The sequence below is a fragment of the Dioscorea cayenensis genome, chromosome 9 (assembly GCF_009730915.1).
Source record: "Dioscorea cayenensis subsp. rotundata cultivar TDr96_F1 chromosome 9, TDr96_F1_v2_PseudoChromosome.rev07_lg8_w22 25.fasta, whole genome shotgun sequence".
NCBI classification, from domain to species: domain Eukaryota; kingdom Viridiplantae; phylum Streptophyta; class Magnoliopsida; order Dioscoreales; family Dioscoreaceae; genus Dioscorea; species Dioscorea cayenensis.
In genome coordinates, this window is record NC_052479.1 from 11,072,211 (window position 1) to 11,087,845 (window position 15,635).

Below are 15,635 nucleotides of genomic sequence, written 5' to 3' on the forward strand. Positions count from 1 at the left end.
CTTGCGCAAATCTCTAGAGCAACAAATATTACATCTCAACGAGGTTAGACGAATGGAGGATGAAGGCATACGAGAATGCAAGGATATATAAGGAAAGGATTCGGAAGTGGCATGACAAGCATATTAAGATTCCGAAGGACTTCAAAGTAGGCGATCGGGTGTTACTATTCAACTCTGGGTCTCACGTTTATTTCCGGGAAACTCAAATCAAGGTGTCCTGGTCAGTATAATGTAACCGAAGTTTCACTTCACGGAGCCATTGAGATTACCCATCCAGAGAATGTCACATTCAAGGTGAATGGACACAGGCTGAAACCATACTATGGGGGAGAGATTTATAGTGACAATAAAGAAGTATTTTTCTTCCACAAACCCCCGTGAGGTAAGGCAAGATACGTCAAGCTTAGTGACGTGAAACAAGGGCTTCTTGGGAGGCAACCCAGGTGTTTACTATTTTTCTATTTTCTAGTTTAGTTTGTTTGCATGAATAATCTGTTAAGTGTTGGTGTCTTGATTTTTATAGGCTTGTGCTGAGATTTTCCTATGGGCTTTGAGTATTCATCATGTGTTTTCATGTGGAATTGGTGAAGTTTGGTCGTTTGAGCTCTGTTTCATGTTTTTCACTGGTAAAATTTGCATAATAGGGCAGGCTCTGAGTGTGTAAACATGTTCAGAGATTTTCTACAGAGCCTATAGAATTTTCTAAGGAATCCAGAGAAAACACACGAGCTTGTGCAATTTCCGTACGCTTGTGGATTTGCACTGTGAGCTCATCCAGAGAAGGCGCAGGGGCGTGCGGCGGCCCCTGTGAGCGACCATGCGACTGTCACACGGCCGTTGGTAATTTCCGCACAGGTGTGTGAATCTTTGCAGAGTATGGCAGATTATCCCGAAAGCACACAGGGGCGTGGACTCGCCCCTGTGGGCGACCTTGTGAATCACACATGGGCCTGGGTAATTTCCACACGTCCGTGCGAATCTCTGTAGATGAGTCCTCTCTATCCCGAGAAGATACAGGGGTGTGTGCTTACCCCTGTGAGTTGAGCTTGTGAATGTGCACACCCATGCGTAATTTCCACACGGGCGTGTGGAGCACTTAGGATAGTTTCTCGGATATCCAGCAAAACCACATGGGCATGTGTCTGCCCCTGTGAGACCCTCGTTTGAGGGCACACGAGCGTGGGTGATTCTGGCACGCCCGTGTGGATCTCCAGGAATTAAAAGACTATTTGCTCTCCTAACACATTGGTCACACCTTGTTCCTCAGCTAACCCTAAGCCGCTCACAAAACATTTTCCGACATTCGCTTGTCGTTCTATTATTGTCTTTGAATCGATTGATTGTGCATTGTGCGGATTGTAGAGGTGTTTAGCTTCAACTCGTCGGTAAGCCTTTGTTTCCTCTCGTCACCGATTTCCTTTGAGTCTAGCTAATTACCTGCGATTTAAATTGATAGTGCACATCAGGTTTCTTACCAAAATGGTTATGATTTGTTTTTGAGAAGATCTGGAAGTGAGATGGGGGTGTAGCTGGAAGAATGGCTACAAAAGGCCATGCGTCTTCCATGCCCCGTGAAAATGCACAGGCGTGTGGATTTAACGCACGGTCGTGCGTTGTTATTTCCTGCAGTCTGAATGAAATTGATTGATTTTCTTTCTCTAATACATGCAGGTATGGCCACAAGATCGAAAAGGGCAGTAGCTAAACATCATAGAAGGCCTGCCCCTGAGCCGGAAGTCATGGAATTCATACGTCCTGAGCATCGAGCTTGGTTTGAGCGGTTAGCGAAGCTTAAGTTTGGTCAAACGCGAATCCCGGATGTTGGGTCACTTAGGAAGGTGCAACTAGCGTGATGACATGGCTGATGAGGTCGAGAAACTATTATTGGTCGGTAGTTGGCACAAGTTATTAAATATTCATGACCCTGCTATCCGCTCACTTACTTTAGAGGTGCTTGCTTCATTTGAGTTCGACCGCTCTTATGCTCATTTTGATAGTGTCAGCGCTATTCATTTCAGAGCTTTTGGGCAACATCATAGTATGAGCGTCACACAGTTCTCCACTAGGCTTGGTTTATATGATGAGGAGTATACTGAGACTGAGGAATACGAGAGTCTTCCAATTGACATATCCGGTTTATCTCCCATGACGGCATATAAAATACTATGTGGTAAGGGGCGATATGAACCAGGAGTGTCTAAGGCCTAATGTTTATCTCGACCTAGTTACAGATATCTTCACGCCATCATAAGCAGGTTAGTGAATGGTCGTGGTGATAACACGGGAGTCATTAACAAGCAAGAACTTCTATAGTTATACTCCATGGTTCGGAACGAGCCGGTCCATCTGGGGCACATTTTAGCAGAGTATTTGAAGCATCAAGGACAGTATCCTAGACTTGGTGTCATTTTCTCTGGTCCATACATTACTAGACTCATTTTGGGGATGGGTTTAAGCGATACAATCAGTGGAGCCGAGAAGACGATAATACCAGCACCACTTGGATTAGAGACAATGAGGCTCATGTGTTTGGTCAGTAAATATCCAAATGGTGTCTATATGTTGAATATACCATTCGAGGATAAAGATGATGAAGCCGGGGCATCTCAGCCCACTCCTGAGCCTCAGCCAGGACCGATGGAGATCGAGACATCCCCAGTGGCACAGGAAACACCCCCCATGCGTATGTTTTCACCATCTTAAGCTCATGATCACTTTGAGAGGCTTGAGAATGCTTTAGGAGTGGTGCGGACAGAGGTCTTCGAGATCAGGGCCACGCAAGCCACTCAGTACATAGAGTTCATGGTATGTTTCGATGTATTACATCAGATCTTAGAGCGAGACGTTCCTTCATCATTTGTCTTGCGGCCAATGACTCCTTAGCCCCCTTCAGTATCTGCTATACCCTCATCCCCTACCCCAGCACCGGTGGACCCACCATGTGCGTCTTCACTAGCAGCAGCACCGGAGCCTGAGGGCGACACCGACACTTGACTTGACTTTATTTTTCTTTATTTTGCATTTTATTTTTGACTTTTTCACTCAGAAAGGAATTTTTCTTTTGAGTTTATTTTCATTTTGCATCTCAAGTTGTTTTCATTGTATATCTTTTATATATACTAGAGTTGTTTTTGTTTTTATTGAGCTTCACTGAACCCCCTCGTGCAGATGGTCTTGTTATCATGGGAATTGAGACTTAGTCATGGGCACGGCCAAGGTGCTTAGGCACTTGGCCGTGTGAGCTTCACAACCCGTCGGAACACTACTCCCATGGAATTAGCTTCATCAAACGCAACACTACGAGTCGGGGAGTATTGTTTTGATTGCTTCTCCCACATTTGCTTTTTGAATTATATACATTTTGAGTGAGCTTGCATGTGTACATTGAGGACAATGTACATCTTAAGTGTGTGTGTGTGTGTGTGGGGGGAGTTTCATAGTGCACACATCTTTTCTATTATTCTTGATTAATATATGCTCACATAACCAATGGCGGTTCACCCTAGTTGCAATGATCGTATTTTTTTAAGTTTATGATAATTTTTTTAACATTGAATATTTTCATGCTCTAGTTTTTGCTTTGAATTTCTAGGAATTTTTTTGTCCCGATTTACACTCGAGTGCACTATTCACTCTTTAAACTCTTTTGGAAACTCATGTTCGATGTTAAAGGGACTAGTTGTAGTTGTTTCTTGTATTAAATTCTAAAAAAAAAGTGTTTTTTGTTATTTGTGCTTGTTGGGTGGAAAGAGCTACCACCTATGTAGTATGAAGCTACTCTCATAAGTTGAATACTAGCTATGCCCTAATGGGAGAAAGAGCTATCTCATAGGATGAGTGGAAGCTACCACTCCGGTAGAAAGAGCTACCACCTCGAAAGTGTGAAAGCCACCTTAGCGGCTGCTTTGGAAAGGGCTACCTTATAGGATGTGTGAAGCTACTACCATCTTTGAAATTGTTGTCACTTTTGTAGATAAATAAGTCCATTGTACTTAGAACTTTTGAGGAGTATACCTTGGGTTGTTTTGAGTGAGTTCACACACGTACATGATTTTTGGGTTTGTTGTCCTTTTTGATTCAAGTTTTTTTAGCTAGAGCTTTGATCTTTCATATCTAGTGTTGAAATTTCCCTTACTTGTAGAATGCTCTCTTTGTATACTTTTGGTGAACCCTAAGGCCAAGCACTTTCAATATTTTTCTTCATTGATGCATAGAATGTTTAATTTTTGCTTAAGGACAAGCAAAAGCTTAAGTGTGGGGGAGTTTGATAAGTGCTTGTGCGATATGAATGCGAAGCATTCATTCCTTATGTTGAGCATCACTTTTCTTGGGTTTTTACACTAATATGTGTGTTTTTATGTTGCTTTCATGCAGATAGGGTTGTGAGGCCGATTATGAAGGAAAGAAGCCAATGTGGATCACAATGCACCGATTTTGGAGGAAATCTTGCTAAGGTTCAAACACGATGACATAGGCCGGGTGTGAGATGCACACGGGCGTGTGGAAATTATACAGGAAATCCTTATGTTGAGCAGCACTGTTCACAGCTGACCGAGAAAATAGGAATTCAGAGAATCCACACGGGTGTGTGGAAATTATACACGCCCGTGTGGAAATTCCACATGGGCGTGTGTAAAATCCACAGGCCCGTGTGGTCGCCCGATTCCAGCCCTATTTAAATCCAAATTAGCCCTGATTTTAGTATTCTTTTCTCCATCTTTTTCCCCAACTTGGGAGAGGGCTTCGGCTAGGGTTTTGAGGGGTATTGGCTATGGTTTTGGAGAGGTTCTATGGCTCCGACATCGTCATTCCTTAGGAAGAATGTTGGTAGGGGAGCTTCCGTCGAGGCGTATCCTATAGCGGACGAAGGAATCCTTGGACGACGAGTAGAGGACTCTCCATAAGACCATCGACATGACCATCGAGGCGGTTTCTATATGGATTCATTGCTTTTATATTCTATTTCTTTGATTGTACTTAGATCCATGGAGAGCTAAACCCCTAGTGGGTACTTGGGTATTTGTGAACCCTAGGATGTATTTGTTTCATTGAATATCTTTATTATGCTTTCAATTAATTGATGTTTATTGTGAGTTCCAACCTTGAATGCTTGATTGTATGAACATTTCCCCTAGAGTGACACTAGGGTTGAGAATTCTTGTTGGTAACCTTGTGAGTGAGTGACACACCACGAGCGTTAGACAAAGCTAGGTTGGAGAGGGTTGAGAGGGTGAGGCGAGAGGTACAGGAGCGTCCCCTTTCCTCTCCGACATGATAGATTCTACCTCCGTTCCTCGAGTTCTTTGTGGCCATAATAGAGTAAATTGTCTAAGGGATGATCTTCCGCTGGGGCTTAGTTGCACATGCAACGGAGTGAAGCGTTGAGGTGATCTTAGTATCTAGTGCTTAATCGTGGTTAGGGATCTTCCACCTGGACCAAAGGGTTAGGTCTATAATTAGGAAGAGATTTATCACTTGGAATCCCTAGAGCTCATTGCAACTCTATGCGAGTGCGAGGTTGAGAGGTTATCTAATCTCTCCTCCGGGACATGTATAGAGTTAGGCATATTTGTTCTTAGATTTGTGACTATGTAGTTAAGGATTTCCATGACTCACCATTGCATTGATTAGGAAGCATAATAGAGGGTTCTTGCACTTGAAACAATTATCCTAGGTGGAACATTATCCGAGTACCCCATCTTTTATCGATTGCCTTACCTCCTCCTTTTACTCGTGCTCTCTTACTTGTTGCTTTTTACTTTTTGAGAATTGAATCATTGTCACAATTATCACTACTGATCTTTCACATAGCTAAGAAGTGAATTAAGTGTTTTTTATTCCCTACTCCCGAGTGGATTCGATACTCGCTCACACGGGATTATTACTCGACAAACCCGTGCACTTGCGGGATATACGCAGGGGACCTTGTCGAAGAATTATACCTCCGTCCCTACAAAAGGCGGCTTGATGGCTGAAGTTGGCTTAGTGTCTTACCAGACAGATGGAAAGATCATGCTAATGGAAGCCAATCAATCCGGAACGGAAGGCTAACTAAGAAAGCTTATGTGGTACTACCACTACCGGAAGGACTGTTTGGTTGTGATACCAATGTCAGGCGAGACTGAAGCTCGACAGAAGGTAGAACAACTTTTTTTGTTGTTCGAATCGAAAGAAAGGTTTTAGACTCTCAATGGCTAGGCTAGGATTAACCAAGACCAGCTCTCCTTTTTGCAACACTGCTTTGTTCTCGGCGGTCCTTATGTTTACTTTCACTCACTATGCCTTTAGCTGAAAAGGGTCCCTGATGGGGTCCTTTCGTTACCCTTGTGTTTCAACATCGAACGCCCTTGAAGTTCCTCCCAGATACATGGCTTAACTTACATACCTGGGCCCGACTCAACATTCTTGGAAAACAATCGAATCTCGGACTTGGGCATTCAATCTTGTGAACTAATCGAGACCAAAATTAGATAAGGAGATACGAACGGAGAGGAATAACCAATCGATGAAAGATCATGAAACTATTCTGTTTCAACATAGGTATAGGAAAGGGTTGGGGGGAAATGAAGTAGGTGAGGTGGTTGGATTTTGCGAGCTATTCCAAGCACTACTGGATGGGATTCCAAGAGCCGAATGAGAATGAATACCACATAGAAGAGTCAAGACCGTGCTCCCTAATAGAATATTTAACCGATCCATTCCGGATCGATCGAATTGGTACGGAAGTTCTAACATGGGAAAACAACAGAAAACACGACTTATTTGAATAACCTGGTGACCTACCAATTGTATAACTAGGATCTTTGGCAAGCAATAACCACTTAAATAATACAATTCGAGTGTACCAAATTCTTTCTCATTTCGAGGAAAAGGTTCGGAAGGAAAGGGAAACAACGGAGAGATCCGAATCAGACCTAAATGGGAATGACATGAAAAGTCTTTTTCAAAACCTATCATTAAGGGTGTTATGACGATATATGATAGGAATGAAAAAAAACTAGTGATTGGTGTGGAGGGGAGGATCTGCTTAAGAAATAGTTCAAGAAAGAGTCGTATCATTTCCTTACTTCTTTGTTCTTTCGAATTCATTCACTTCGACGACTAGTTCTGAACGCTGCGTAACGTCATCTTCTTCAACCAACCTCCACCGCCATTTACACTAAGGGGCCTGCCTACAGCCACTAAAGAATTACTTATACACTAAACAACTGCTTATGTACGCTTACTTTCTCCCCGTGATGTGACTTTCAATTTTAAGTGACTAAATGGACCATAAGACATTGTATTCTTTCATACTCTCTTCTCTTTACCATGCGATTGGTCAGTGAAGCATGAGTGGGCGTGGAAAAGGAAATGCCAAAGACTTCTGCCTAACAGGAATGAGCAACGACGAAATGACAAGATGAGGTGCCCGAGTACCCCATATAGAAAGAAGAATTGAAGGTTTTGGGCCTGTAGCTTTCCCCGTTCCCCCTTCATCGAGTGGTGCTTGTTTGGAGGGTGTGCCACCAGAAATCAGGCTTGTTTGGTCATGACTACTATAATAAAGTGAAGATTCATCTTCCTATTCCACATGGAGGAGTGCGCATATTTATGTTGTGTTCTTCTGTCGTGCGACCCGGTGGCTTATGTTCGACCTATGGCCCATGCCACCTATTTGTTCCAGGTGGACGGTGTGAACTCTGATTCGATCCGGGTATTCAATCCCGTAGCTGAGATGCTCAGCTGACTCATTAACCTTGATAGGAAGATGGCTTATTGCAAAATTCGTGCATAAGGGTAAGGAACTTTGGATGAACTAATGCGAATGGGTGTTAGCCTCGCTGCTCGGAAACACCCATTACTGACCACACTGAGAGACACTTGACAAGATCCCCTTGCGTATATTCCGCAAGTGCACGGGTTTATCGAAGTAATAATCCCGGATGAGCGGGTATCGAATCCACAGGGACTAGGGAATAACTACTCTGGTCGCCGGAAAGGGTAATGGTGGGATTGGCAGACAGCTTCTGTCAAAGTGCAAGAATACAAGATTTCGGGTTGAGCGAAGCAATTAATCAAGCTTACATCACTGATTTTAGCTCTTTACTCGTGCTCACTTTAGTATTAGTAATAGGAGGTTAGATATGGTGGAATTTTTTACCTAGAAAAATTTTCAACCAACCAAAGACAATATGTTGACCAGAATGCCTTCACGCTAATCAAGTGGTGTGTCACTCACTCACAAGGTTACCAACAAGAACTCTCAACCCTAGTGTCACTCTAGGGGAAATGTTCATACAATCAAGCATTCAAGGTTGGAACTCACAATAAACATCAATTTATTGAAAGCATAATAAAGAAGTTCAAAGAAACGAATACATCCTAGGGTTCACAATCACCCAAGTACCCACTAGGGGTTTAGCTCTCCATGGAGCTAAGTAAAATGAAAGAAATTGAATGTAAAAGAAATGAATCCATAAAAAAAACCCTCGATGGTCATGTCGATGGTCTTACGGAGAGTCCTCTACTCGTCGTCCAAGGATTCCCTCGTCCGGTATAGGATACGCCTCGACGGAAGCTCCCCTACCAACCTTCTTCCTCAGGAATGACGATGTCAGAGCCATAGAACCTCTCCAAAACCCTAGCCAATACCCCTCAAAACCCTAGCCGAAGCCCTCTCGCAAGTTGGGGAAAAGATGGAGAAAAGAATACTGAAATCGGGGCTGAAATCGGCTTTTAAATAGGGCTAGAATCGAGCGACTACAATGGGCGTGTATGATGTCACACGCCTCATGGAATTTTCCACACGCGTGGATAATTTCCACAGCCCGGTGTGGATTCTCGAAAGTCGTCATTTTCGGCCGGCTGTGAACAGTAACTACTTTGCCCAAAAAATACTCCGGAATCCACTTTTCATAGAGGTAACATAAACGGGCACACGTTTATGCGGTGGATCGCTTTGCTTCTTCAATGACGGATAAGTTGATGGAAATCTTGTTCTATGTGCATAAGTGGGGAGTGCTTGAGTGTAGCTGCCTTTGTGCCCCTCCAAATGGTTGTGCTCACTCAAATACGAGGAGGTTGGCACACACTCTAGCATCTCACACCCGACCTATGTCATCGCGTTTGAACCTTAGCAAGATTTCCTCCAAAATCGGTGCATTGTAATCCACATTAGCTTCTTTCCTTCATAATTGGTTACACAACCCTACCTTCATAAAAGTAATATAAAAACACACATATTAGTGTAAAAACGGAGAAAAGTAATGCTCAACATAAAGGAAATAATGCTTCCACATTCATATCGCACAAGCACTTATCGGTGGGTGAACGGACGACAAGGGTAGGTGGGCATTTTATGTAACAGTCGATGCATCGATGCTCACTCGAGCGAGAGGTTGTATAGCGGTTGAGCGATCGGGTGGTAGCGGCTATAAGCAGCTCATATCTCATACTACGAATTAGAAAGTAGCAATAATAGAGATCTCTTTCCTCACTGAGTTTACCCGCCTGGGATGAGGATTCGAACCACGTAGTTTATTGTTGATCCCACGGGAAAAAAAGAGCAGGAATACCCCGTGCGAAATTCCAATTTTTCAAATATCTCTACTATGAGCAGTCGCGAGTAAACCGGATTTTGAGCATCGTTAAGGTAAATAAAAATCAAGATTGCAGGCGTCTTTAGACACTTTTACCAGAGGGAGGCGTAAGGAGGTTAAGTACTAAGTTTTAAACGACCACATTCGAGGCGTCGACAAGACGAAACGAGCCTTCAAACAGACCAAAATTGTCCTACCAAGGGCCACACATAGAGATCACTGATAGACATAAGCAGGCACTACCAGTTGAATAAAAAAAGACTTCCAGCGAACAAGCACTCACCACTCATACATAGGGAGATAGGAAGTCTTCTAGAAGTCCCATTACTTGTCTATAACCTGATTCTAGCAGCAGTCGAGATGCCTTTCCTAGGGGAACCCTTCCCTTGCATTCTATTATTGTATTGGGTTCAATTGATCCTGAATCGGCGTAAGGCATAAGAAGTCATCAATCAGACGGCCTTAAATGCGACTCATCTCGCATGATGGGGCTCATCTGATGTCATCTGTCGCCAGGTTTCTGTCTGGCAGGGGGGTCTCGGCTCATTCATGCTTCTTCCACTGGTAGCTTTATTGCTTGAATCGGCGCATCAAAGATCGGTTGTGAATACCTGCCCTTAACTGCTAGAGGTGGATCGAATGATAGGCCTCTATTTGTGTTTGCTCCTCCTTTTGCTATCGAAAGAAGTCAAACTTGAATTTGCTATTATTTCAGCCTTTCCAAATGAACCTTTCTCCTTCGGTCGAAAATGAGATCCTTCTCCGCTGCCCATTAATGGTCAATCCAGCTATATCTCCCATGAGACAGCTGACCTCCAACTCTTAGCATCTTTCACAAAGATGAGCTCACTGTCTAAACATTCGATTAAGTCTGCTTAAGGTGTCAACTGTCTAGCCTTTGCTTTCTTGTCATGCAATGCGGTCTTCTCAGCTCCCTTGCGTTGATGGATGCTTTCAAGGTGAGGTTATCGATGTCTAGTTCTGATCCATTAAGCTTGGCTCCAGTTCGGGACCTTGGTACTAGGTAAGGCTCTATAAGGCATGGTTCTCTTCTTAGTGTTGCGGATCCGGATCCCCATCTATTGCATGGTGCCTATCTCTTGTTGAGCATAGTAGCTACGGATCTTCATCTTCAAAAGATGTGCTCGGGCGGTGATTGGCGATGTTCGGGATGCTCGATTCTTTTCTCGATTCGGAGCATAGGCATGGCCAAAGAGATCAAACTTGATGAATTCAGATTCTAATCTCTTTTTCCTATTTTTATGGATCATCCAAAAGAGGAAGATCTCTTCAGCTACTCCTAACTCTCAAAGCGAGCCCTTTAATTCAATTCTTCATTCTTTAATTAGGAATTAATCAAATCTCCCCAAGTAGGATTCGAACCTACGACCAGTCAGTTAACAGCCAACCGCTCTACCACTGAGCTACTGAGGAACAACGGGAGATTCGACCTCATAGAGTTCAACTCCCGTTCTCAACCCATGAACAATATGAGTCCGAAGCTTCCTTCGTAACTCTCGGAACTTCTTCGTAGTGGCTCCGTTCCATGCCTCATTTCATAGGGAACCTCAAAGTGGCTCTATTTCATTATATTCCATCTATATTCCAATTCCATTCATTTAATATCCCTTTGGTGTCAGTGACATAACATAAGAGATGTCATTTATAGTCTATCTCTTTCTATATATGGAAAGTTAAGAAATCATCATATAATAATCGAGAAATTGCAATAGAAAAGAAAAAGGGGAGGTTTGCGATGATTTTGAAATCTTTTCTACTAGGTAATCTATTATCCTTATGCATAAAGATAATAAATTCGGTCGTTGTGGTCGGACTCTATTATGGATTTCTGACCACATTCTCCATAGGGCCCTCTTATCTCTTCCTTCTCCGAGCTCGGGTTATGGAAGAAGGAACCGAGAAGGAGGTATCAGCAACAACTGGTTTTATTACGGGACAGCTCATGATGTTCATATCGATCTATTATGCGCCTCTGCATCTAGCATTGGGTAGACCTCATACAATGACTGTCTTAGTTCTACCATATCTTTTGTTTCATTTCTTCTGGAAAAATCAAAAAAGCTTTAACAGTATTAGAAATACCAGTACCAGAAACTCAATGCGTAATCTCCGCAATCTCAACATTCAATGTGTATTCTTGAATAATCTAATCTTTCAATTATTGAACCATTTTATTTTACCAAGTTCAACGTTAATCAGATTAGTCAACATTTATATGTTTCGATGCAACAACAAGATCTTATTTGTAACAAGTAGTTTTGTTGGTTGGTTAATTGGTCACTTTTTATTCATGAAATGGCTTGGATTGGTATTTATTATTCTGGATCCGGACAAAATAGATGAAACGGAAGATGTCCGAGCAAATAGAAAGGAAAAAACAAAGGATGAATTCGACTTTCACTTTATAGAGACATGCTAAAAAGATAGCCCTGGTTACGATCTTATCTCCCTAATTTGCAATTGGGAAGACTTAAAGAAGATAAAAAAGAAAAGAATTAAGAGTTCCATGCAGCGAGCCACTCCCCGAGGCCAAGGACGGGGTCGGACCGTCATTCTAGGATTTGCAGTCCGATACATTTCCATTATGTTACCTAGCCAAACCCACCACCTCATGTGCCAAAGTAAAATGGTTGTTCTTCCTTCCCCGCTCCCTCTTTTTCTACATATGCGGTGGCGGGCTCCGCACTCTATATAACCGGCGGTGTGTTACCATAGAGAGAAGAGGGGACAACTTCTTTCTCCCTTGTCTTGCTCAATCTTCCTTTTTCGATTGAAAGTTGCAAGCTACTCCCACTGCTGGTACAGAGGCGGATAGAAGGTGGCTTCTTCTAGATGTATGTTCGAGCGAAGAAACGAGATAGAAGCTAGCTCTTGTTTTGGTTGCAACCATACCCATATAATATAATTTAGCTGACCAAAGTAAAGTGGTCTTACAAAAGAGAAAATTAGAGGATAGTAAGTAAGCTTTAGAGTTTCGTTTCCAAGTGACATGCCTTTTTCACTATTTCTAGGAGAAAGGTTGTACATCCAGTCCTCCGAGATCAATTGTTTATGCTGGCGAGTGCGGTGTGCTCAAAAATCTATCTTTCGCCACTCCTCATTTCCTTGTCTCCATTCTTCGTGATTTGCTTCTTCACGCAAGCGCTTGGTTCACTCCTTGTTGCATTTCGTGATCCTCCGCTTCAGGATGCCCGCCTTTTTAGATAGCTCTGGATCCGACGTTGATTTCCGATTTCAATGTCGACTCGAGGTTTTGGGCGGCCCTATCTGGTTGGTTTAGCTATCACTGTCTGGAAGCCCCATGCGGTTGTTCGGCTGCATATCTCAAACTAACCCTACCTATTTCATTTTTCCTTTCCTGTATCTTTCTATCTATAGGGTCGGCTTTCAGATGCAGATAGATGTTCACCGTGGGAGATGGATGTTCCTTTAGGTATGCCTTTCCCGATTGCTTCTTCCCTTATCATCTTTTTCCATCCGAGTGGCGCACTTTGCGTCGAGGAAAAATCTTCGTCTTCGAAAGCAACGCAATAAAGAAGTCTAACTCTTTCTCTCGGCTTATGCGGTCATTGATTCAATCAGGGAGTCATAGTTCACTATAAATCCTATGCCCGTCCATTCCTTGAAAGCTTGATCACGCCTGCCCCATCTTTCATCTTGCCCTTGTTATGCAAAATGCCAACAAATCACCCTCTCCTTAAAAGGGCTCTATTCGGTCCGAACCGAAGTTGTCTTGCTTTAGGTTCTCGAACCTTATCTCTAGGATTTCCTGCATTTCACCAAGTCATTGCCAGCAATCTGCTATTATCACTTGGGCGAGTTCCTGTCTTTTGTCTTGCCCAAAAATAGTCTCTCATTGGAGAAAAACTATCCAACGGCAAGGCAGTCCAGCTGCTTTCTTTATCTCGCTTGCCTCGTCTAGCATCTTTCGGTGCCCCGGGGTTAGACTGCTTGGGTTAGATTTTTCTAGCGATCAACGTTCTTCTCCCATTAGACTTGTCAATACTTTGTTTGCTCTTTTTCCTTCTCTCTTCCAGTTATCTCTTTATTTGACGAGGGCGGAGAATACCACTCTCTCAATAACAAGAAAAAAAAGCAACAATTCCATTTCAAATGGTTTGAGCTTGGAAGTAACCTGCTATCTATCGATAGTAGAGACTGCTATTGGCTACTTCGCCTATCTATTCTATTATGTATGGGTCGGGTTTGGAAGACGGGAAGAGGAAGACCATTATCTCTATCCGAAAGTACGATCAACGCTTTATTCATTCGTTTTTCCTTGGGGATAACCATAAGCATTGAGATCAATCACCACACCACCTCTATCATACATATGACATTACACGACGCGAGAGTGCATCGTCAGCACACACATACAATGCCTACATTCTGCTTGCAGCCAATACAACCATAACCTAACTTGCACGATATTAAATAAGCGAAGCTACTGGTAATAGTGGGGGACGGCATCCTCCTATACTATAATAGTTAGCGAGTAAAAAAACAACCGCTTTGGGGAAAAGAAAAGGACCGTCTTTGACCATAGTAATTCGCTTAACTTAGGCCTTGAACAAAAGGTTATCTCACATTATAGCAGCAATAGGTCTCGACAACCAAGAAGAACAACTCTGTGAGGGGGGTGGGGCGGATAACTGTCCCTAGGCGAGTGCGACTTCTCGGGGAAGGAAGCATTTCATCAGTAGTTCAAGGTCAATATATATAATAGAAAGCACAGATCTGTACACCAGATCCTGATTGGTTTTAAAAGTTATAGCATACTGGAGTAAGAGGAAAGTCATCTCGCTTCCATGCCACTCATGTATTGATCACTCTCATTCCTTCCTATGCTACAAACTCAATAAGACAGGCTTCCTTATGCCCCAGGAAGCTCTCGTTCGGTTCGATCAATTTCTTTTATACAATGAGTATTCTAAGATGGGAGTCACATCTAAGTTTGCAATGAATGGTAAATCCCTCCTGTACTTATAGATTAGATAGAATTCGAATAGGATAAGCCTACATTATGGGTTCCCTAGAGGTTTACCACCGGGGCTCGTGTTCCATTGCCCTACTAATGTTCATTATGTGATTAGGTTCCGGAGGGATGGCCCCTTATCCTAGCTAATATATAGGGGCGAGCTAGGGAGAAAAAATAGCTAGGACCCGAGTGGCATCTATTTTGCTCCGAACATTGCCCCCGGGTCTTCCACACATGTATAGGTAACCCGAGGGAATATGATTGACCCATGGATACTACAAACATCGTGGGATTCCCTTCCCAGAACCGCTAAAAAAAGGTGAGCGTAGTATAAGCTAGGGGTTGCTTTTGGCGCACCACTCACTTCTACGGACCTCGAGAAAGAAAAAAATATATATCGGTGGCTATGCTATAAGGTGTTTCTTGGCTCATTATCCAGCCACCTGCTAGAATAGCCGAGTGCCAGCGTTATATCTTAAATATGGAGTCGGGCAAGGTGTTGCAAAAAGCAAAGATTGGTGAGGATAAGAAAAGAATGGAAGCCCGAGTAGGAAGGTTACAAAAAAAGATTCCACTAAAAAAATTTCCCATACTACCGAGGCAATTTGTGATTGAGATTCGTCTGCCACTACCTCCTTCCTATTTGACTTGGAACTGGGTCAAAGCACACTTTGTTTTTTTCTTTCTTGCTTCAAATGATGAGCTGCTTCTCACAGTGGCTCACACAGGCTCTGGAAGAGTTGTTAAGGGGGCGCAGCGATGTCTATTCCTTATCAATTGATACAGCCATATCTCTAGCTTGAAATTCCTCGTCTCCCATTTTTCCGTTTTCGTTAGGCAAATAAAGAATCATCGTGAAGGAGATAAGTCTTGCATGTCCCCGAGAGTAAACTTGACCAAGAAGACAAGGCTATTTGAATAGTGTGCACTCCACATCAGATGGGAGACCGTCTTTTAGGTGGGATCCAACCATCGATCTTCCTTCACAGTTCGAGAAAGTGAGGTAGTCTTGACTGAAAAAAGTTTTGTAAGAAAATGCATGGATGTCAGTCTTG

General features: G+C 43.0%; 1 protein-coding gene and 1 non-coding gene across 2 annotated transcripts; one reads left to right on the forward strand and one right to left on the reverse strand.

Annotated features, from left to right (window-relative positions):
- Positions 1 to 10,896: 10,896 nt before the first annotated feature.
- Positions 10,897 to 12,021, forward strand: LOC120268470 (protein TIC 214-like). Its single transcript, XM_039275867.1, has one exon. The coding sequence runs from the start codon at positions 11,338 to 11,340 to the stop codon at positions 12,019 to 12,021; it is 684 nt and encodes a 227-aa protein (XP_039131801.1). The 5' UTR covers positions 10,897 to 11,337.
- TRNAN-GUU lies at positions 10,944 to 11,015 on the reverse strand. Its single transcript has one exon. It is a non-coding gene; the product is annotated as a tRNA-Asn (tRNA).
- Positions 12,022 to 15,635: the final 3,614 nt, after the last annotated feature.